The 22,342-nt window shown below is 57.6% G+C and overlaps 2 protein-coding genes and 1 non-coding gene across 5 annotated transcripts; 2 read left to right on the plus strand and 1 right to left on the minus strand.

Moving 5' to 3' along the window:
- Window positions 1-2,205: 2,205 nt before the first annotated feature.
- Zfp36 (ZFP36 ring finger protein) lies at window positions 2,206-4,607 on the plus strand. The gene is made up of 2 exons (XM_005086219.4): window positions 2,206-2,287; window positions 2,933-4,607. The coding sequence occupies exons 1-2, from the start codon at window positions 2,264-2,266 to the stop codon at window positions 3,842-3,844; spliced, it is 936 nt and encodes a 311-aa protein (XP_005086276.1). The 5' UTR covers window positions 2,206-2,263; the 3' UTR covers window positions 3,845-4,607.
- A 3,633-nt stretch (window positions 4,608-8,240) lies between these two features.
- On the minus strand, window positions 8,241-8,333 carry Trnai-uau. Its single transcript is given in 2 exon segments — window positions 8,241-8,276; window positions 8,296-8,333. It is a non-coding gene; the product is annotated as a tRNA-Ile (tRNA).
- Window positions 8,334-8,780: 447 nt separating this feature from the next.
- On the plus strand, window positions 8,781-21,198 carry Plekhg2 (pleckstrin homology and RhoGEF domain containing G2). 3 transcript variants are annotated; one of them, XM_040734349.1, is made up of 19 exons: window positions 8,781-9,476; window positions 10,102-10,226; window positions 10,833-11,092; window positions 11,177-11,277; window positions 12,481-12,547; window positions 12,669-12,715; window positions 12,929-13,079; window positions 13,252-13,389; window positions 13,587-13,787; window positions 15,770-15,862; window positions 15,948-16,034; window positions 16,372-16,405; window positions 16,501-16,602; window positions 16,691-16,738; window positions 16,816-16,854; window positions 17,005-17,021; window positions 18,010-18,186; window positions 18,407-19,310; window positions 19,489-21,198. In XM_040734349.1, exons 2-19 carry the CDS (start codon window positions 10,124-10,126, stop codon window positions 20,994-20,996), a joined length of 4,077 nt encoding a protein of 1,358 aa, XP_040590283.1. In that variant the 5' UTR covers window positions 8,781-9,476; window positions 10,102-10,123; the 3' UTR covers window positions 20,997-21,198. The 3 variants fall into 3 exon arrangements, with proteins under 3 accessions (XP_040590283.1, XP_040590284.1, XP_040590285.1); XM_040734350.1 differs by having other exon boundaries at window positions 10,836-11,092; XM_040734351.1 differs by lacking the exon at window positions 16,816-16,854.
- The last annotated feature ends 1,144 nt before the right edge of the window (window positions 21,199-22,342 follow it).

Raw genomic sequence — 22,342 nt, forward strand, 5'->3', positions numbered from 1 at the left:
GGAGATCCAGGAGGCCAGGCTTCAGTCCCAATGACTCAGCAGATAGAGGAGGGGTCCAGGCTGAGTCAGGGATGGCAAAAGCTCCCAGTCTCCAGGGAATCGAAACTGGAATTACTTCTCCATGATCCAGACCCAGCCGGCCTCCGAAAATCCCCAGCATGCCCCACCCCAAACCCCGTTTTTATTTTATTTTTTATTTTTTGCGTTTGGTCCTAAAATCGGCTGGCTCAGGGATTTGTAAACTGGGCGGGAGACGGGGTTTTTTTTGGCCCCTCCTTCCCTTCTTTTCCCGTTGTCCTCGAGACTGTTTACAACAGACTGGAGCCCTAGTTACAAGAGAGGAACCCAAGCGTCCGGGCTGAGCGTCCTCGTCACGGCTTCCAGGAAGCCCCCCCCCCTGAGCGAGTGAGTCACGGGCGAGCGGGAGGCCGCAACCGTGCCACAGCAGCCTGCGGCCCGCCCAGCTCACGGGATCAGCCCTGGAAGGCCCCTTGGCTCCAGAAAGCGCTGCACCAGGGATTCCCCCACCCCACCCCCACCCCCGGGCTCCGAGCAGGCAAACCAGTGAGAAGAAGCCTGGCAGAATCTCCCCACCTCAACACAAGTGCGTAACGCACCGAGCAAGAACTTCCCAGCATTGTAATTACACCCCTAGCAATGATAACCCCCATACACAAACACAGGTTTTCACCTTGAAGTAACACTTCTTGTTTGTTTGTTTACTTGGGTGTGGCCGCGGGGCAAGCCTGTAATCCTAACACTACTTGGGTGGTGGGGACTGGAGGATCGCGAGTTCCAGGTCAGCCACGAGGTCGTGCTAAAAAACAAAAACCTTACAGAAGTGGTGGAGAACGGTCCTCGAGAGAATTGTAACTTTAGTTAAGGCGGCTTCCATTACAAGAGACCCATTCAACGTTGAAGGTGCCCCCTCCCTGTTTTTCCAATAGAGGCAAGCTTCCTCCCTAATAAAAGGCTCAAGCTATTCCAACCTTGAGTTTTCGGAAGCGAAACCTCTTAATAATTTAAAGCGCAGCTGGGGAGAGGGGACCTGTCCAGCCTTGGGGAAGGGGGGAGCTCCGAGGATTCTTCCCCGGGCCTCTCTTACAGGTTCTGCCCCTGGCGGTTTTGGTTTTTATTTCACCTTTGCTTGTTACCTTTCTGTAACCCGTTTCCTCATCTACACTTGTTTCCCAACACCTTCTCCCTACTGTCTCCCCTCCATATATGTCATCTCTTTCTCTTCTGCAGCAGGGATCGGAGCTAAGGAGTGCCAAGTGCCCACTCTAGCGCTGAGCCTTCTTTTCACCCCTCCCCCACCTTAGTGGTTTCTCTCTTTTTAGAAGTAGGACCTGGAACCGGATCAGTAGCCGAGGCTGGCACGGAACGCCCGTTTCGTTTCCCCCACCTCTGAAGTGCCATGATTACAGCCATATGCTTCTGGATTTCTTTTTTTTTTTTTTTTTTTTGCGAGAGGAGGGGGATTGTTTTTAAACTGGGTTTCTCTGTGTAGCCCTGGCTGTCCTGGAACTCACTCTGTAGACCAGGCTGGCCTCGAACTCACAGAGATCCGCCTGCCTCTGCCTCCCGAGTGCTGGGATTAAAGGCGTGCGCCACCAACGCCTTTTTACTTTTTAAGACCAAGGTCTCACAATGTTACCCAGGCGGACCTAGAACTCACTGTGTAGTCCAGCCAGGCCTTGAATTTTACCAGCCTCCCTGAGTGGCCGGAACTGCCATCTTACAAAGCTGGCCTGGCTTGTGTACGTCTCTCATTGCGTCTCTTTGTTTTTCTCTCGGCTTCTGGCCATCTCTGTCTCTCCCAGTTGGTCTCTCCCCGCCCCCGCCCGTCTCACACGCACACGCCCTCTCAGTCTCTGCCCTTGGCAATTGTCCCCGGAGCCCTGCCCCCACTGCTGCCCCAGTCCCCTTCCCGACCGTCTGAAAACTACCCAGACGCCCCACTCTACCCTCACCGCCAGCCAGTCTCGCAAACCCCCAGCGACCTCCCGAGAGCGGCCGGGGCTGCCCGCCGGCCAAGTTCAGGCACATTCAGCCCAGCGGCGAGCAGAGGGGCGGAAGGGGGCCTCGCACCCGGCGGGCAGGGCTACGGCGCGGGGGCGCGTCCGGGAAGCGCCCTTGGCCACGCCCCCGCCACGCCCCCAGGCCAAGGCTCTATAAAAGGGCGACGGCTCTGGTTGGCCGGCCACAGCCAGACTTCTGCGACCCCGGCGTCGGTGTCCTCTCCGCGGCCGTTCGAGCCACCATGGATCTCTCTGCCCTCTATGAGGTGAGGACCGGCTAGACGGCACGCCCGAGTCCCTGGAGCCCCAATCGTTAGGCCGTGGACGCCCGGGCCCCGCAGACCAGCCCTGGCCGGCTAGGGTGGGAAGGGGAGCCCAGGAGCCGGCGGCCCCTGGGGACAGAAAGCGGGCGCGCCACTGTCACTCGCGCGGGGCGGAAGTAGCCCCGCACCTGCCTGGTCCCCTTCGCTGCCCGCCGCGCGCCTCGGCGCCCCAGCTAGTGTAGGGCTTGGGGGGAGTCGACTCGGTCAGAGTTCTAGAGAGATCTGGTCTGAGTCGGCTCTGACCGGTTCCCCCAAGTTGTGAAACTGGAGCGCCCATGGGCGGTCATATCCGGGGAGGTCTGGAGGCCCGAAGTTGGGGAGCAGGGGTGTGCTCTGATTTGGGGGTGCCGTCTCGCTCGGGCGGGGATGCCGGGCTTCCTGAGTCCTTCTGGATTAGCTTCAGGCGTGTCGAGACACTGGTCTCCGCGATCGGGTTCTCCCCGGAGTTTGTGGGATCCGGGTGGGGCTCAGGCCCAGAACCCACAAACCGGAATGGCAAGCTTGTGAAGTTATTTACAACTGGGGCGGGGCGTCGTCAGTCGTCACCTTACCTTTTCTGGTGGCCTAACCGAACCCTGTTCCTCTCAGAGCCTCCTGGCTGACCTGTCATCCGACCACGGAGGAACTGAGCCCTCGGTGCTGTGGAGCATAAACTCGGCCGACCCCATCGCGTCTGGGGTCACTTCTCGCCTGACCGGCCGCTCCACCAGCCTGGTGGAGGGCCGAAGCTGCGGCTGGGTGCCCCCACCGCCTGGTTTTGCACCCTTGGCTCCCCGCCCGGGCCCTGAACTGTCACCCTCACCTACTTCGCCTACGGCAACTTCCACCTCCTCCCGGTACAAGACGGAGCTCTGTCGGACCTACTCGGAGAGCGGGCGTTGTCGATACGGGGCTAAGTGCCAGTTTGCCCACGGCCTGGCCGAATTGCGCCAGGCCAATCGTCACCCCAAGTACAAGACGGAACTCTGCCACAAGTTCTACCTCCAGGGCCGCTGTCCCTACGGCTCTCGATGCCACTTCATCCACAACCCCAACGAAGACCTGGCTGCCCCGGGCCAGCCCCATGTGCTTCGACAAAGCCTCAGCTTCTCGGGCTTGCCCTCTGGCCGCAGGACCTCACCTCCACCGCCGGCCTTTCCCGGCCCTGCCCTGTCCTTCTCGCCCTCCAGCTCCCCGCCCCCACCTGGGGACCTGCCGCTCTCCCCCTCTGCCTTCTCTGCCGCCCCCGGGACCCCTGTGACCCGAAGAGACCCTGTTCCGGCCTGTTGCCCCTCCTGCCGGAGGTCAACCCCTAACACCATCTGGGGGCCCTTGGGCGGCCTGGCTCGAAGCCCATCTGCACACTCCCTGGGATCTGATCCAGATGACTATGCCAGCAGCGGCAGCAGCCTGGGTGGGTCAGACTCGCCCGTCTTTGAAGCTGGGGTGTTTGGGCCTCCCCAGCCCCCTGCAACCCCAAGGCGTCTCCCCATTTTCAATCGCATCTCTGTTTCTGAGTGACAAACGCCTAACTAGTGCGGATCAGCTAGGTCTCAAGGGGGTTGCTTATTGCTGTGGGGACCTAGGGGACTCCTAAATTAGTAAGTGCCTCTCGACATTCCAGAATGCATTAACTCCCCCCTGGTGCTGTGCTAGGGCAGGTCCCTAGTTTGCAAGTTAAGTGTTTAGGTGTATTGGTTCATAGGGTACCTAAAATGTAGCATTTTTGAGGGGGACAGTTGACAGTTGGTCTTCCAGGCCCAACTCTTGGGTTGTTTCTGAGATTGGGGCTCATTATGGAGCTCAGGCTGTCGTTGAACTTGAGATAATCCTTCCTTTGTTTACCAAGTTTTGGTGTTATATAGGCATGCACCAGCCCCTCCCCAACTCTGGTCTCCTGGAATCTTAAGTGCTGTGAAGAGAGCTGGCTCCCACAACCCCATCCCAGTTTTTACTAAACCCGGAGGATCAGTGTCTGGTGGTTGAAGCTTCCCCTGAGGGAGAATCCTGGTGCTCAAATTTCCCTCCCAAAGCAAATAGCCAAAGCCATTGCCAAATCCCTTCTCCAACCAGTGGGCCCTTTATTTATGACGACTTTATTTATTGTAATAAGATTTTATAGTATTTATATATATTGGGTCGTCTACTTCGTTTTTCTTTTTGTAATATTAAAATGGATACTGTATTAAGTATACTATAATATATTAAGTAATATATTGCTACCTTACAGGTCTATTTTTGTGGTTTTATGGAATTTTTAAATAAAATCTTGAGTGGTAACTGAGATGGAATTTGTTTGTTTTCACGGGGCCACATCTGTGGGACAGTGGGCAAACTGACCTCCAGACTTGCCAGGGAGCTGTGATTCCTGGTGGCGCTTACCTGGCAGGAAGTGACGTTACCCTCCGGTTTGTTCACCTGAGGGGGCGTGGTGAGATGAGGTCACCCAGTAGAAGCCAGGAGAGCTGGTTCTGACGCTGGGGGCGCTCCAGTCCTGTCCCTCCGGCTCTTGACCCAGCTCGGGCAGGGACGGGATGTTTCCGTCCCCACGGGGCCAAGGGTGGAGGGCGGGGCGGGACGGGGAGGACGGAATGTGCCGGAACGCGAGCCGGGGCGGCCAGGGGCAGGGGATCATCCCGGAGCCGGCTCCTAGGGGACCCTTGCACCCGGCGTACAGAGCGGGGGTGGACTTCAAACTCTTGACACAAGGCTTGTTTTGGGAAACGGTCGAGTAACTCAAGCTGAGCCTCAGCCTCTGAAACGCTGGGATAACGAGCGCCAGCCCGGCTTTGCTAGCGCGTAGCGTGTGTGCGCGCCAAGCAGCGCCGAGGTCGGAAGACAGCCCGCGGGGACCCGGCCTCTTCCCCGACGTGGATCCCGGGGACAGAACTAGATCTCCCGCCTGGGCGGCAAGCACCTCTTCTTGCTGAGCCCTCTCTCCCTACTCTACGGGATTTTATTTGGGGTGGGGGAGGACGAGAAGGAAGGGGAACCAGGATCTCCCCTCTGAACCCCGAGCGACCCGTAACGCTTGGTAATCCTCCTGCCTCGATCTCGTGAATGCTTAGGATTACAGACACGCGCCCTTTGAGTCTGGGGTACGGGCTTTAAAGAAGTGTGGGGAAGTCTAGGCTCTGTTAGGAATCTCAGGTTCCGGCAGCTAACAACTTGGGGGTCCCAACCCTGGAAGAGTCTCCGCCTTCCAGCATGAGCAGACCCCAGCCCCCTGGGCCCGACCGCGATCGGGCATTTCCGGAGCAGCGTCGTAAGCTTCGGCTCGTAGGGCGCATGGGTAGGGCGGCCGCGTCCTCCGACCATACAAGGCAAGAGACCGCGGCGGCGGCCAGCCCGGGCTGGGCGGGCCGCGCCCGGAAGCTGCCCGCGTCAGGGCCTGCGCTCCCCCCCACCCCTCCACTTTTCTTTCTTGTCCCCAACCCCTCCTCCTACTGCTATGGCTCCGCCCTCTTTCCCCGGCGTCTCTTCGCCCCTAGGACTCTGCCGGGTTTGTTTTTGAGTCGAGCTGACGTCGTAGCTCTCCTGGCGAGGCCCTCTGATTCCTAGTTGCTCCTCTCTCCGTCCCTTTGTCCTTCCTCCCCTAAAGGTACCCTTAACCTCTCTCTCCTCCTTTCCCCAAGTCCTGCCTGTCTTTCACTCCGTTCTGCTGACCTTTGGTCTCATCCAGGAAACTGCCTCCCTTATGGGAAAGTCTCAGGCCCTGGCATGTGGAACAGGGTTGGGTGCGGGAAACAAACTCCAAGACCCAGAGGCTTCGGGAAGGTAGCGGGAGGAGTGCCAGCAGTGCCGGGCATTTGAGAGAGACAGACGGATGGGCGCTGGAAGGAAGGACCACAGCTACCATCCCTAGCGCTGGTCTCCCCACTCCCCGACCCCCAAAAGGCCTTTTGGTCTTTCCAAGCACACGCAAAGTGCCTGCGCCGTGTCTGGAAAGCCCTGCTCTAAGGCTATGACTAGATCCTGAAGAGATGGTTCAGAAAAAAGAGAGAGCTTCCGTCTCTGGTAAAGGACCCAATGGTGGCTCGGAACTCCGGTTCCAGGGGACCCAGAGCCTTCTGGTTTCCTAGGTCACTAAGGCATGCTTGTAGTGCACATAATTATGTGCAGGGAAAACATTCACATGCATAGAATAAAAACAACTTGTTTGGAGACAGGGTTTCTCAGTGTAGCCTTGAACTCACAGAGATCCCTGTTTCTGCCTCCTGAGTGCTGGGATTAAAGGCATGGGCTCCCACCGCCCAGCAAAAGTGAAATTTTGGGGGTGGGGTTTCGAGGCAGGGTTTCTCTGTATTGTTTTGGAACCTGTCCAGGAACTCGCTCCGTAGACCAGGCTGGTCTCGAACTCATAGATATCCACCTGCCTCTGCCTCCCCGAGTGCTGGGATTAAAGACATGCGCTACCAACGCTCGGCAAAAGCAAACATTTTTAAAAAGAATGACACAAGCCCATTTGTTAGACAGATCTGTCTTGGACACACCCCCGAGTCTGCAACTCACTCCAGGTCCCAGAGCCCTCACGGAAAGCCACCTTGCTCCTACTCAGACCTAAAAGTACCTAACTGCTCTCTGATCAACCCCCCACCCCCGCCCCCACCCCCGCCCCTACTCCCACTCCCACCCCCAGTTGCTTTCCCCTAGGAGACCAGGGAAGCTTACTAGAACCGCAGAGTCAGATCACAAAGAGTCAAAGTCCTAAATCCTCATCTCAGCCCAACAGCCTGGGTTCCCGCTCCCCACTCAGCGCGATGTGCGCGTGCAAACACACACACACACAGCTAGCTGCCTGCTCTTCTCACCTGCTCCACTAACACACTCCTCCAGCCCTAGGGTGTTACCTGAAACATCTCCCTGGTGTTCCCATGGCGCACGCACTCCAACAGATGTCTGTTTAAAGGAGATCTTCCCTGGGGCTGGAGAGATGGACCAGCAGTTAAGAACACCTCCAGCAGAGGACCTGGTTGGACTGCCTGCACCACAGGGCTCACAACCCTCTGTAACTCAAGTTCAGGGGACCTAATACTCCCTCCAGTCTCCTGGAGCACCAAGCATGCACATGGTGCACAGCCACAACACCCACACACAAAACTAAAGCTAGGAGCCAGGGCGTTGGTGGCGCGCGCCTTTACTCTCAGCGTTCGGGAGGCAGAGGCAGGCAGAGCTCTGAGTTCGAGTTCCTGGAGAACCAGAACTACACAAAGAAACCCTGTCTTAAACAAAAATCAAAATAAGATCATTGACTATGGCAGTCTAAGTCCCTTCCATATTTATCACTACCTAATCTAAAAATACACTTACACTCCCAGATGGAGATGGAGGCAGGAGTTTGAGCAACATGGTGAAGGTTAAAATATGTAGGTAATTCATAGGTTTGTAGCAATCTCTTTAGTGGAAAGTTAAGTCCTCAGGGACAGGAAGAACGGTGCCTAGTGATTGTTCAGTATGTGTTAAACAAACATTAAACAAATAAAAAATCGATTGAGAAACCTGAAAAAGAAATATACAGAAAGAGGCAGAGCCTGTTCTAACCATCCGTCGCTAGGCTCTGAGATTTAGAGTCCAGTCGATGCCCGAGCCACCTAATGAGGGGCGATATTGCCCCCTGGCGCTCAGAATGAAAACTGCACCTTCGGGCTGTTCCAATCGACCCCTGCAAAAAAATCACAAGGAAATAATGTTCATTATTCAAAAATGCTGTATGTTCCGAGCCTTTAACCCCAGCACTCGGGAGGCAGAGGCGGGCGGATCTCTGAGAGATGAGAGGGAGTTCCAGGGCAGCCAGTGTTGCATGGTGAGACCCTGTCTCAAACATACGGTTTGGTTGATTTATAAAACGTGAGGACTTCTAAAACCGACGAGAACGGGAAGTATACACCCGGCTTAAATATAATAGGGAGGAAAAGAGTGCTCCAGGTGAGGATCGAACTCACAACCTCGGCATTGCTCCGCCTGCACTGTCATATAAGTACCGCGCGCTAACCGATTGCGCCACTGGAGCTCCGGCCGCACCCTCGCGCCACCGAGTCCTTCAGTCGGTCGCGGTAGCGCGGCTCGCCGGACAGCCCCGCCCCGCAGGACGGCCCCGCCCCGCATTGCATATGCAAATGTGAGGCCCTGCGATCGGCCAATGAGAGCGAGCGCGCGCCGCGGTTCCGGCTTCTCACGCCTGGCGGGCCCCTGCTGCAAAAGGCAAAAGTCCTCCGGGCCTGGAATGTGGGCGGCGGCCCGCCGTTGGGCCCGCCCGCCCCCGAGCATGCAGAGCAGGGGGCGGGGGGCTTAACCCTTTGCGGGAGGGCGTGCCGGAAGGCGGCCCCTCCCCCCGCAGCGGGCGGGAACAGGATGTGAGCCCGAGCGGCGGCCAGGGGGAAGGGAAGCCTCGGGCGGCCGCCCCCCGCCCCACATCTGGGACCTGGTTCTCCCCGCCCCAGATGCGGCGCCGTCGCCGCCCCCGGAGCCCCGGGGCACCCATCCCGGAGCCCGAGGCGTTCGGCGTGTCGGACCCGGGCGTCCGGGATCCCTGTCCCGCGTCTTTAAGAGACCGGCAAGTCTGGGTTCGCGCGCCGGGACGGCTGAAGCCCAGCGCCCCCTCTTGGAGGAGCAGCGGGCCCGGGACGTCACCTCCGAGGCCGGAGGCCCGTGCCTGCACCCGGCTTCGAAGACCGCAGGATCGCGGGCCGCGCACTCCCGCCCCCCGCCCCCGGGGCTCCTGACTCTCGAGTTCGGGAGCCACTTGGGGAACGGACCTCGCTCCTCGACCTAGGGCTGCAGCATCCATCACTCCCAAGAGACCGAGGAGTTTGCGAGTCCTTGCGCTCCCTCCCGGAGGTGACTTCATCCCTGCCCCTAGGGTTCTGGAAACTCTGGAATCCCGGTCCCCCCTGCCACACACGTCCCTACCTAGGAGACTCAGGGATTGGGGCCCCCGGCGCCCCCGGCCGAGACTCGAGTGGAGGGTTGCAGCAGCATCTTCCACTCGGAACACCGAGACCTCGGACTCTGGATCTCAACTCGCTCCGGATTCTGGAGTCTCAGAGCCCCAAGTTCACGACCCTGAGTCCGGGCTCTGAGCCTCCCTGGGGACCGCGCGTTACGGTCCACACTCGCCGGACTCCCGACCCCGGGGCCCGCAGCTCCCCGGGAGGTGAGGGGAGGCGAGGGGCCCGGGGTTGGGGGAGGGGGCGGCGCCGAGGCGGAACAATGAGGGGGCGTGCCGGCGGGGGGTGGCGGAGGCGCCGGCGGGAGCCGGGGGCTGGGACCGCACAGCGAACGCTCGCACGGTGGGGACCGCGGTCGGGGTGCCGGGGGACCCGCCGGAGCTGGGTGGAGGGCCCGGGGCCAGCGCCCAGCGCGCAGTCCTGGGCGGGGTAGGGAGCCGTCTGCAGGACCCTGGCATCCGGTCCCCCAGCCTCCGCCCTCCCCTGGGACCCCGCGGCCTCTCCCGCCCACGGTTTTTCCCAGCCCTGCCCCTCGCCCTCAGCTTCAGCCTGAGCCTGAGAGTTCCCAGGATCCCTGAGCCCGGGGGAGGGGGGCGCGCGGACAGATGGGACTTGCAGACTCGGGCACTTTTGCCGTCTTCGCTCTTTGTCTCGACCTTTCCATCTTCAGCTCGTCTTCTCGGCCCCTTGTTTCTGTCACTTTGTGTCTCCTCTAATAGTCACCCCGTGGGGCCCCTCCTTGGATTTTTGTATCAACTTTCAGCGCTTTGTGAGTTGAAGAGGCAGCGAGGGCAGCGAAGTCCGGTTCCCAAGAAGCGGGTCTCTTTGTAGGTGCGAGTTGTGCCACTCAGCCATGCCCGAGGGAGCCCGGGGACTCAGCCTGTCCAAACCCAGCCTTAGGCTCGGGTGTGGCCACCGAACTTGCGACTGCGCAGCTGTGAGCAATACTCCGACAGGTGAGCAGTCCAGACAGGTGGAGCCTGTGGGCATTTGTCGCTTCCATCTCAGGACACTGAGCATCCCTCCGTGGCCGACCCAGTGCTGAGCGGTGCTGCCAACACCGTGGCCAAGACAGCCTAGCGCAGCCCTGTCGCCACGGAGAAGACCGATAAGCCGAGAGTTCGGGAGGAAGGAGTTGGAGACAAAGAAGTGTTCTGCATGCAGGGAACAGTGTGTACAAAGGCCCCGCAGCCGCACCTTTAAGTAATTGGACAAAGTTGAGCGTGGAGGGGTGGGGGCCGCATAGAGATGTGCTGGAGAAAGGGAACTGGGTGAAGGGACCCGCCGCGGCTGCATTGGACGAGGGGGCCCTGTGCATCTGAGGAATTTGCACTTGAACATCAAAAGGGGCTCTGCTTGTGGGAGTCCGATGGACGGACTCGTGATGATAGCCTCGGCTGATGGAGGAAATGGAGGCTCTAGGCTGAGGGGAAGGTCTGGTAGGTAGGGACTGCACAGATTAGGCTAGTGGACCCGCGGGAACTGACAGCTGAGCGGGTAGTGTGGGGGCCGTAGGAAGACCACGCGTCCGGGAAGCCCTGACCACTTGCTCCCTGCCTTAGCAGCCCCCGCAGCCCCCAACATGGCTTCCCCGAGGGGATCCGGCAGCTCCACCTCCCTGAGCACTGTGGGCTCTGAGGGGGACCCATCACCAGCCTGCCCAGCCTCTAGGCCAGAGCCGCTGCCAGAGCCCCCCATACGCCTCCACCTGTCGCCCGTGGGAACCCAGGGGTCAGTGAAACCCTCAAGGTTGGAGCGAGTGGCCAAGGAGATCGTGGAGACAGAGCGGGCGTACGTCCGGGACCTTCGAAGCATTGTGGAGGTGAGGCGGGGGCGGGCAGGCACCTGAAGACGTTGGGGACCCAGGCCAGCTCCTTGGCCTCTGTAACCCCTCCTGTCCCCACAGGACTACCTGGGTCCTCTGATGGATGGCAGGGCCCTGGGGCTGAGCATGGAGCAGGTGGGCACGCTGTTTGCCAACATCGAGGACATCTATGAGTTTAGCAGGTCAGGGACGGGTGGGGACCACAAGGGCACTGGCTGCTGTGGCAGGGGAGGGGCTGTGTCCTAACACTAACCCGAGTGTCCCATAGTGGCCCTGTGTGGGCTGGCATGTGAGGTGTGGTCTGGTGTCAGTGGGCAGTGAGCATGATGGGGACGGCGGGGAAGAGGTATAGAACCACTCAGATGCCATTTGTAAAGTTGGGGCGTCAGGCTTGGGCTCTAAGAGTCATGTGGGATCTGGGTGCCTAGAACTTTCACAGATTTAGCAGTGTGATTCCAGGGCCTAGGACGCCTTCAGCCCTCACCTAACCCAGCTGTTTGCTCCCCACATCACTAAGAGTGATATCTCAGAATCACAAGAGAAGCTTTTATGGTTTGTCCATTCCTTGCGACACACGGGGTCTCATGTAACGAGGCTGGCTTGGAACTCTGCTGTGTAGCTGAGGGTAACCTTAACTCATTTCCCTGCCTCTACCTCCCAAGTGCGGGAATTATAGGCATGCACCACCACACCCAGCTAGCCTTGACTTCTTTTTTAAGTAGGGTCTCCTGGTGTGGTTCAAACTGGTCTCAAAATTGAGATCTTCCTGCTGTCTGTCCTGGAACTCACTCTGTAGACCAGGCTGGCCTCGAACTCACAGAGATCCTCCTGCCTCTGCCTCCCGAGTGCTGGGATTAAAGGTGTGCGCCGCCTCTTCCCAGTCCAGAGCCCTTTAGAAAAAAACAAATGAACAAAAAACTCTAGAGATTGAACCCTGGACCTTGGACGTCCTGGGCAAGCTTTGCATCACTGAGCCAGTTCCCAGCTTTTCTCATTTTTGGGTTTTGAGGCAAGTGTCTCACTAAGTAACCCACATCGACCTCGAACTCTTGACCCTCCTTTCTTACTTCCCAAGTAACTGACATGACAGTCTTATGCCACCATTGCCCAGCTTACGACTGGAATTTTTTTATATATAAACAACCGAATTGTAAGATCATCTGTTTGGGAATTCCCGACCCCCTTTCCCAGGGCTGTTGTGTCACTCCTAGGTCACGACATGCCAGCTGTGGCAGGGTTGTTGGGCTGAAGACTATGAAGCCATCCCGAGACAGAATGAGTGGGATGGGCTTTCTCCTGTGGCCGTCTTAGGCTCTGTCCCATGTCTGTTGGTCTTGCCGCGGGACAGGGAGGCAGACTGTCCCTCACTCTTCCCCTCCCCACAGTGAGCTCCTGGAGGACTTGGAGAACAGCAACAGCGCAGGGAGCATAGCAGAGTGTTTTGTGCAAAGGGTGAGTATGGGCCGGCGTTGAAGACAGCGCAGGGCGAGGGGACAGTTGGGCCGGGCTGAGCTTAGCTTCCCGGGGTGGGGGCGGGGCGTGGGAAGTGGTGCTGACTCCCTTGTCCCCGCAGAGCGAGGATTTTGACATCTACACATTGTACTGCATGAACTACCCGAGGTGAGGCAGAGGGGATCCCTGCTTGGCCCCGGGCCATGCCCATGAGCCCAGTGTGTCAGCCACCGCCCCCCACCCAGAGCCCAGGTTCAGCCCCCGCCAGTCCTTAACTGCCCTCCCCTGACCGCCCCTGGACCCCGGCCGCTAGCCAAACGCTCCCAGTCCCGCCGGCTCTCTGGGGCACCGGCCACCACTGATCTGTGCCTGTGTCTCCAGCTCGCTGGCCCTGCTCCGAGAGCTGTCACTGTCCCCGCCGGCCACTCTGTGGCTGCAGGAACGCCAGGCCCAGCTCCGCCATTCCCTGCCTCTGCAGAGCTTCTTGCTGAAGCCCGTTCAGCGTATCCTGAAGTACCATCTCTTGCTGCAGGTCAGCTGTGTCTCCTGGGGCCTGGCTTTGTGGAGGGGCGTGGTCGGATGCAACAGTCACCCCTAGCTCCCTGGGCTGTGTGTGGTCTGCCCCCCCTTCCACGTTGCCCCTCCTCCTGTCACCGTCATCTTCTCTTTTCCTCACCCCGTGCGCCCCGCTGGATGACTGGCAGGAGCTGGGCAAACACTGGGCGGAGGGCCCAGACACCGGCGGGCGGGAGATGGTGGAGGAAGCCATCGTGTCCATGACCGCGGTGGCCTGGTACATCAACGACATGAAGCGCAAGCAAGAGCACGCAGCACGCCTGCAGGTGGCCCCAGGGTGGGCTGGGGACAGAGCTGGGGGGCAGTGCGCAGGGGAATCCCCGTCACTAACACCTCTGTTTTGGCCCTTGTGTGTGTGTGTGCCACCAACCCCCCCCACTCCCCCACCCCTCCCACACACACACACCCCCCACCCCCCCACCCCACCCCCCGCCTGTCTGTGTGCCTGGTGTGGTCCCCGCAGGAGGTACAGCGGCGGCTCGGCGGCTGGACTGGACCCGAGCTCAGTGCCTTTGGAGAGCTGGTGCTGGAAGGCACCTTCCGTGGGGGCGGTGGGGGAGGCCCACGGCTGCGAGGGGGTGAGCGCCTGCTCTTCCTGTTCTCACGGATGCTGCTTGTGGCCAAACGCCGCGGGCCCGAATATACCTACAAGGGTCACATCTTTGTGAGTATGGGGTGGGGCCTGGGCCAGGCAGTTACCTTCAATGTACTGTCACCCGAATACCCAAAAGGTGGTTTAGGGGACAGCCTGGCTTCCAAGGACCATATTCAGCTGGGCCCAGTGACGTTAGATCTGTGATTCCAGGGGGGGGGCACTGAGACAGGAAGATCAACAGTTCAAGTCTAGCCTGGGCTACAAAGAATGCTCAAGACCAGTCTGGACAAACTGATGAAATTCTGTGTCAGAAAGTGAAGGCTAGAAGCTAGGTGTGGTAGCTCACGCCTGAAAACCAAGCAAGCACTCGGAGACTGAAGCGAGGTCGCTGCAAGTTCGAGGCTAGCCTGACCTCTTAAGTGGGCTCAAAGTCAGTGTAGGCTGCATAGTGAGATCCTGATTCAAAAACAGATCCCAGCAGAGGCACAGTGATCTGTGTCTGTTCTAGGCTAGCTAGGACTGTGAACGAGACCCTGTTGCAAAACAAAACTTAACCGAAAAAGCAGCAGTGAACACCTCAGGTAGCTACATGGCTCAGGGAGTGAAGATACCACAGAGCTGTTCTCTGAACTCCAGTGATACTTGGTGGTGTGTACACAACCCCCTATTAACACGCACGAGAGGCAGGCGGATCTCTGTGAGTTCGAGGCCAGCCTGGTCTACTGAGCGAGTTCCAGGACAGTCTCCAAAACAATACAGAGAAACCCTGCCTCGAAAAACCACGCATGCGTGCATGTCAGTGAAAACATCCAGATTTCATCCCAGCATTCACATCGGGCTGCTCAAAACCTCCTAAACTCCAGCTATAAAGGATCCAGGACCTCTGGCTTCCACGGGCACACAAATGCACAGACTCACAGCACACCCCTCAGCCATGTAACTTGTTTTTGAGACATTGTCTCATGTCTCACTAAGTAGCTGTGGGTGACCTCAAACTCACTGTTTAAACCAGGCTGGCCTTGAACTCAGAAACCTGCCTGCCTCTGCCTCCCAGGTGCTGCGATGAAAGGAGAAAGGAGTTTTAGTTGGAAAGAAAGCAAAAGCAGGAGTCCGACCTCCAGAACGAAGGACAGATTGAGCCATATAGCAATGGCCCACATGCTGGTCTTTTTTTTTTTTTTAAATTTTAATGTGTGTGCGCACGCGCATGTGAGCGAGAGAGCAAGAGGAAAGCTCTCAGATTCAGTCCTGCCACCTTGTGGAGCTGTGGAATCCGGGAGTTGAACTCGGGTCTTCAGGATGGGCACACAGTGCTTTTTGTCCCCACTAAGCCCTTCCTCCAGTGTTCTTTATAGTCTAGCTGCCTGGAACTTGCTGCATATGCTGTGCTGACTTCAAATTTGTTTTAATTCTCCTGCTTCAGGCTCCCAAGTGCTATGATTATAGGTGTGTGCCATCATATCCAGCCAGCGTTTTCCATAGGGAAATTAAAAAACGGGGAGCGCCGAGCGTTGGTGGCGCACGCCTTTAATCCCAGCACTCGGGAGGCAGAGGCAGGCGGATCTCTGTGAGTTCGAGGCCAGCCTGGTCTACAGAGTGAGTTCCAGGACAGTCTCCAAAACAATACAAAGAAACCCTGTCTCGAAAAAAAAAAAAAAAAACAAAAAAAAACGGGGAGCTAGCTGGGTGGTGGTGGTGCACACATTTAATCCCAGCACTCAAGAGGCAGAGGCAGGTGGATCTCTGAGTTCGAGGCCAGCCTGGTCTACAGAGCAAGTTGCAGCACAGCTAGGGCTCCACAAAGAAACCCTGTCTGTAAAACATAATAGTAATTAGGATTTTTGAGACCAGCCTGAGCTACGTAAATGAGACTGGACTTTTTAAAAATGGAGGGTGTCTTCATGGAAGAAGACGAAGCACATCTTCAGGGAGATAGATGTGAGGGAGTGAGCGGATCCCGTGAGGAGCTGATTTTGATTTCTAGGAGATGGGAGAGCCCCAGTATTTTCAGGAGGGTCTCAGCACCCCAGCCTCTGTGTTCCTCCCCGCAGTGCTGTAATCTGAGTGTCACTGAGACCCCTCGAGACCCGTTAGGATTTAAGGTGTCAGACCTGACCATCCCCAAGCACAGACACCTGCTCCAGGTATGCAGGGGCTGGGCTGGGCTGACTCCCACCCCTGCTGTAGCTCAGAACCCAGATCCCTGACCTCCACCTACCTCACCCCCAGGCCAAGAACCAAGAAGAGAAACGGCTGTGGATTCACTGTCTCCAGCGCCTCTTCATTGAGAACCATCCGGCTTCCATCCCTGCCAAGGTATGGACCTGCATGGCAAGTGGCTTAGAGCCCAGGCTCCAAGGCAGACACCAATAACATGGGTGTGGCACTCTTGCCACTTAAATGGCTGATCCTGCAGAATTAGGCTTTCTGGCTTCGGGATGCGGCACACTCTTGCTTTGTGATCTTAGGCAGCAAGGTCCCTAGCCTTGGATTCTCCTCATCTGGAGGAATAGTGCCTAACTCGAGGGCAGTGGTGAGGATTACCTGCCTTTGGCCTGGTTTTAGAAGCAATCATTCATTATTGGGAATGGCCGGTGCTCAGGCTCTGCTCTCTGGACCCCGTCCCCCCAACACCCATCTCCCTTTCTTTCAGGCAAAGCAAGTTCTTTTGGAAAACAGCCTGCACTGTGAGTCCAGGGGCCTGGGCTGAGTGAAGTCCCATGCTGAAAAAGGAGATGCTTCCAAGAAAGTAGACCATTAGTCCCTCAACTCTCCCTCACAGGTGCTCCCAAAAGCAAACTTATCCCAGAGCCCCCAACGTCCCCACTGGACTCTCCCCGCCCTCGGGACGCTAGAAGTTTCACTCCTGGCAGAAGAAACCCAGGTAACACAGAATGTGAGTTTGAGCCCCCAGGCCCTCCCCTAGGCGGAAGGGCTGGGCTCACACTGGACTCTGACCGTTTCTCCCACAGCTCCGTCTCCAAGACTCTCCGGCAGCCGCCGTGGCCGCAGGCAGTCCGGTGAGTAGTCACACCACTTCAAGGGGACACAGGGAGCCAATGGCCTGGCCTCCTGATAATCCTGTGTCCTTCCCCAGAGCCAGCAAAGGAACCTTATGTCATTTTTCCCCAGAACGGTTAGTGGCTGGTCCATGTCCGTCAGTCTGTCCTTGTCTCTCTCCAGGGATGCCTGAGGGTGGTTGGAGGGGGAGGAGGGGTCAGCTGGTCAATTGCAGGGAATAATTTACTCCTGTGTCTCATTCTTTTCTGTTCTTCTCCATCCCCAGAGAAGCCTCAAGTCAAGGTAAGAACTGAGAAACGCCCTGGGCCAGACACTGGGAACCTGAATGCCTAGCTCCGGTGGAGAGGAGAATTTCAATTCCACACTCCTAGGTCCGGAAAAGCCTGGGTTAAAGGCCTGGGGATGTAGCTAAATTGATTCTGGGTTTACCCAGCATGCTCTAAGTTTGAGCCCTTAGCTGCACATAAAACTAGATAGCACAAGCCTGAAATCCCAGCACAAGAGAGAGAAAGCTAGGAGGGTCATGAGTTCAAGGTCATCCTTGACTACAGGCGAGTTCTAGTCTAGCCTGAACCATATGATATGAAACTCTCAAAATATATTTATTTATAAATAAAGAGGGGGGCATTAAGCGGGGTACCCTGGAGGTGATTGCAATTTAGGCTACAAACAAGAGGGTCAAAAGTTTGAAGCAGCCAGGCACTGGTGGCGCACGCCTTTAGTCCCAGCACTCGGGAGGCAGAGGCAGGCGGATCTCTGTGAGTTCGAGGCCAGCCTGGTCTACAGAGCGAGTTCCAGGACAGCTAGGGCTACACAGATAAACCCTGTCTCGAAAAAATCTAAAGGGGAGGGGGTGGCTAGCAGGTGAAGTGTGATGTTCCACATGTTTTTAATCCCAGCTTGGAGGCAGAGATAGGCAGGTGTCTGTGAGTTCAAGGCCAGCCTGGTCTACATACTGAATTTTAGGCCAGCTCAGGCTACATAGTGAGACCCTATCTCTCAAAAAATGGGTGGGGGTGGTTTTGGGGGATAACACTGAGTTCCATCCCCTACACCCATTTTAAAAAGGGGGTGGTGGTGAAGCCAGGCTGCCTGTGGTAGGAAAGCAGGAGGGTTAGAAATTCAAGGCCAGTCTGGGCTACATAAGGCCCTCTCCAAAAGAAAGAATAAGAAGGTGGGGGCAGGGGTCTTTGACTTCCCCCATCTGCAAGAGGAGGGCTGGGAGTTTGGGGCACAGCATTCCAGGCTCTCCCTTTCCACCCCTCTCAAGCATGCTGGCGGTGAAGGGGAACTCCATCCCCCTCCTGAGTTGCAGCCTGTGCTGTCTGCTTCTGGCCCCCCTGAAGACCTGGAAGATGCTGGGCCTCCCACATTGGACCCATCAGGGACCTCCATCACTGAGGAAATCCTAGAACTGCTTAACCAGAGAGGCCTGAGGGATCCAGGGGTGAGCTGCAACTACTGTCATAGCTTTGGGCGGGCAGAGCACACAGCCCAGGTCCTCCCGCCACCCCATCCCCCTGATGCCTCGGGCGGGCAGAGCACACAGCCCAGGTCCTCCCGCCACCCCATCCCCCTGATGCCTCGGGCGGGCAGAGCACACAGCCCAGGTCCTCCCGCCACCCCATCCCCCTGATGCCTTGGCTTTCTCTGTGTTCCCACTATAGCCAGCCACCCATGACACTCCCAAGTTCCCCAGAGACTCCCGGGTACCAGTTGAAAGCGAGCCCCTCTCGTTCCAAGCCCTGCCCAGCCGAGAGTCCTCAGAGGAGGAGGAGGAGGATGAAGAGCTGGAGACAGATGAGCGGGAGCCATCCCCACTCCACGTCTTAGAGGGGCTGGAAGGTTCCAGCTCGGCTGAAATGCCCTGCATGCCCGGCCTTGCCAAGATTCCCAGTGGCATGCCCAGCCTTCCAGAAATCCCCGAGGTTCCCTGCCTTCCCAGTCTCTCTGACATCCCTGGTGTGTTTGAGATGCCCTGCCTTTCACCCATGTCCAGTGTGCCTGACATTCCCAGCTTGGCCAGCACCCCCTCCTTCCCCTGTGGCCCCTGGCTCCCTGGACCCCTTCAGGAGCCTGCCCAGCCTCTAGCCACCAGGAGGGAATTGTTGACTGGGAGCAATCCCAGAGGACTGGGCGAGCCACCCTCAGAAAGCCGGGTGGGACAGGAGGAAGACACGGAAGGCGTGGCATTCCCAGCTGTGCAGACCCAGAATGGCGCCCAAGTCCCAGGATTCCCGCAGGAACTGGAATACCGCTCTTGTTCAGAAATCCGGAGCGCCTGGCAAGCGTTGGAGCAGGGGCAGCTGGCCCGGCCTGGCTTCCCTGAACCGCTGCTGATCCTGGAGGACTCTGACCTTACTGGAGGCAGCCCCAGCGGGAAGGCAGGAATGCCACATTCCGAACGGTCAGCATCCCGGGTGCGAGAGCTGGCTCGACTCTACAGCGAGCGGATTCAGCAGATGCAGCGAGCTGAGACTCGGGCATCCACCAATGCCCCCCGACGCCGACCTCGTGTCCTGGCCCAACCCCAGCCATCCCCCTGCCCACCCCAGGAGGAGGCTGAGCCTGGTAACTTACACGTTTTTGTTTGTTTGTTTTTTGTTTTTCGAGATAGCCTCTCACTGGGTGATTCTAAGTAGGGGCTCTACCACTGAGCCACGCCCCCAGCCTCTCACTGGGGGATTCCAGGCAGGTGTCTACTGCTAATCTGCACCCTTAGCCCTTGATTCTCTTTCTCTTCATACAGGGCCCCTGCCTGCTTTTGGACATGTGCTTGTATGTGAGCTGGCCTTCCCACTGAACTGTGCCCAGGAGTCTGTCCCTCTGGGTCCTGCTGCTCTGGTTCATGCTGCCACACCTCTGTCTAAGCAAGGAGATCCCCTGAATGCCCAGAGTCTAAGTGTTCCAGATTTGCCCAAGCAAGACCACCTGAGCAGCTTCATTCCGCCCACCCCTCTACCTGAGCAAAGTGACTTCGAGACTATGCAGGTTCCATGCACATCCCCTTCGCCCGAGCCAGAAGAACCTCCAGACGTGCAGGTCCCAACTGCCTCCACTTTGCCTGATCAGAGTCAAGTTCCGGCTGCCACTTCTTCAACTGGGCATGGAAACTACATGGAGATCCAGGTGCCACCCACCACCTCCTGTCTTCCTGGGCAAGCGTGTCATGCAGACTTCCAAATGCAAACCACTGGGGCATTGCCCAAACAGGGAGCTTGTGCTAGTGTCATGATTTTAGCCACCCCCCTTTTGTCCAAGCAAGAAAGTCACGAGGACAGCCAAAGCCCGGATAGTTCCCCAGGAAGTGAGCAAGTTGATGACAGCATTGATCAGGGTCCAGCTGCTGCTGGTGGCCGAGCTGTCAGCCCCTTACCAGTGTGCACAAGCGACCCTGACTGTGAGATCCCAGCCGCCTCCCCACTGCCATTGTCACCTGACCCCCCAGACATGAAGGGTCCTGGTACCTTTCCTCTGCCTGCAGAGGGAGGTCACCCAGACTGCTGCATCCCATGCAGCCCATCTTTGTCCCAAGACGTTCAGATGCCAGCTGCCTTACCCATGTCCCAGCCACAAGTCCTTACAGACATCAGGGCCGAAGCTCCCCCATCGCTCCCCAAGCAGGAGGGAGCCCCAGAGTCTCTGGGTCCAGATCCCAGCCTCACAGATGACACACCAGCTCCCAGACTTCTACCCTCCCTGGACCAGCAGAACCCCACGGATGGCCACGTTTCAGCTGCCACGCCTTTTACTGAACAAGGATGCTCTGGGGACCTGCCAGACCTAATAACCACCCCGACTCAGACCACCATGGAGTTATCAAAACCAAGAGGCCATTTGGTCTCTCCTGTTGCCACATCAGAGTCCTCAGACTGCACCCCACTCCAGAGCCCCTCCCTCTCCACACGCCAGCTGCTGGGTCCCAGTGCCGCTGCCCTCTCAAGGTATCTGGCAGCTTCATACATCAGCCAGAGCCTGGCTCGCCGTCAGGGACCTGGCGGAGACGGGCTGGTACCCTCCCAGGGTCACTGGTCCTCCTCTGCGCCCACATCACGGGCGCCCTCACCACCACCTCAGCCCCAGCCCCCAGCCCCTCCAGCCAGGAGGCTCAGCTATGCCACCACAGTTAGTATCCAGGTAGGAGGTGGTGGGCGCCTACGGCCAGCCAAAGCCCAGGTCCGGCTAAACCACCCTGCTCTCTTGGCAGCCCCCCACCCCGGAGCCTGTGGGCCTTCCCAAGGCACAGGGGGCTCCTGATGCCCTGTCCCAAATGTAAGTAAGCCTGGACATTAGGCTTCCTAAGCTTCCAGAACTTTCACCAGGTGCCACCCACCCTTGCGATATCTGGAGTCAGGACACAGGTCTGGAAATGGCTGCAGCTTTCCATGCCTTGGGATCTGTGTTCACAGATGGCCCTTATGAGGTCGTGGTTATTTTGTTAATTAACTTTATGAAATGCTGTGTGTTTTGCTGTTCTTGAGGTGGTGGGAGGTACTAAGAGCTGACGTGGCCCAAGTGTGAAAACAGAACATTTGGGGGATCTCAGGGTGGGCATGTTGTTCAGTTGTTACAGCGTTTGCCCAGACTGTGCAAAGTTCAATTCCCAGCACTACATAAAACTGGGTGCGAGCTGGGCAGTGGTGCACGCCTTTAATCCCAGCACTTGGGAAGCATAGACAGGCAGATCTCTTGAGTTTGAGGCCAGCCTGGTCTACAGAGCCAGTTCCAGGACAGCCTCCAAAGCTACACAGAGAAACCCTGTCTCGAAACACAAAACAAAAAACTGGGTGTGATACTGTATACCTGTAGTCTGTGGAGAGGGAGGGTCATTTATTTGTGGCCATCCTTGATTACATAGCCTGAGCTACATTAGACTTTGTCTCAAAAAACAAACAAGCCTAGGGAACCTCAGGGTCTTTGGAGGGCATTAGATCTGACTTGTAGTTCTGAGGATTTCAGAACTGTTTGATTGCCATCCAAGATGGCCCTCCTGCTCAGGCTGGGCATCATGATGGTGCACGCCCCTGGTCCCAGCTGCCTGGGAGGCTGAAATGGGTCCTATGAGTCCAGGAGTTTTGGGGCAACCTGGGCTACCAGGGCAAATGCCCCCCTCTGGGTAGACCCCTTGAAATCCTTTTTTTTTTTTCCTGGTTTTTCAAGACAGGGTTTCTCTGTATTGTTTTGGAGGCTGTCCTAGAACTTGCTCTGTAGACCAGGCTGGCCTCGAACTCACAGAGACCTGCCTGCCTCTGCCTCCTGAGTGCTGGGATTAAAGGCGTGCGCCACCACCGCCTGGCAGCTATCTGCTGCCTTGCCCTCTCTGCTTACCCCGGCTGCTTCCGTTCTCTGCCCTGTGATATATCCATTTTCCCATCAACTTTTACCATCCTCCTTCCCTCCATCCATCCAATTCTATTCCATTCTTCCATCTGAATGGATCCAATGTCCACCGCCCCGTCTCCACCCACCGTTTGCCTCCCCATCCTCCATCTGTGTATCTGCTCTTCCGTACACACCGTCACCACCACCTCTATCCACCAACCCATCCTGCACCACCTCTCCTTGATGGGCTTCTTCCAGTACCGTAAACCCCCTGCTGACAC

This window comes from Mesocricetus auratus, unplaced genomic scaffold (genome assembly GCF_017639785.1).
Source record: "Mesocricetus auratus isolate SY011 unplaced genomic scaffold, BCM_Maur_2.0 Super-Scaffold_100038, whole genome shotgun sequence".
In the NCBI taxonomy this organism is placed as follows: domain Eukaryota; kingdom Metazoa; phylum Chordata; class Mammalia; order Rodentia; family Cricetidae; genus Mesocricetus; species Mesocricetus auratus.

Excerpts from the sequence above, each read along its gene's own strand:
- Plekhg2 (XM_040734349.1), top strand. The coding sequence starts at position 10,124 with ATGCCCGAGGGAGCCCGGGGACTCAGCCTGTCCAAACCCAGCCTTAGG. Across the intron at positions 10,227-10,832 it reads TGTGAGCAATACTCCGACAG|CAGCCCCCGCAGCCCCCAAC; the intron begins GTGAGCAGTCCA and ends TCCCTGCCTTAG. Across the intron at positions 18,187-18,406 it reads GAGGCCTGAGGGATCCAGGG|CCAGCCACCCATGACACTCC; the intron begins GTGAGCTGCAAC and ends TTCCCACTATAG.
- Zfp36 (XM_005086219.4), top strand. The coding sequence starts at position 2,264 with ATGGATCTCTCTGCCCTCTATGAG. Across the intron at positions 2,288-2,932 it reads ATCTCTCTGCCCTCTATGAG|AGCCTCCTGGCTGACCTGTC; the intron begins GTGAGGACCGGC and ends TGTTCCTCTCAG.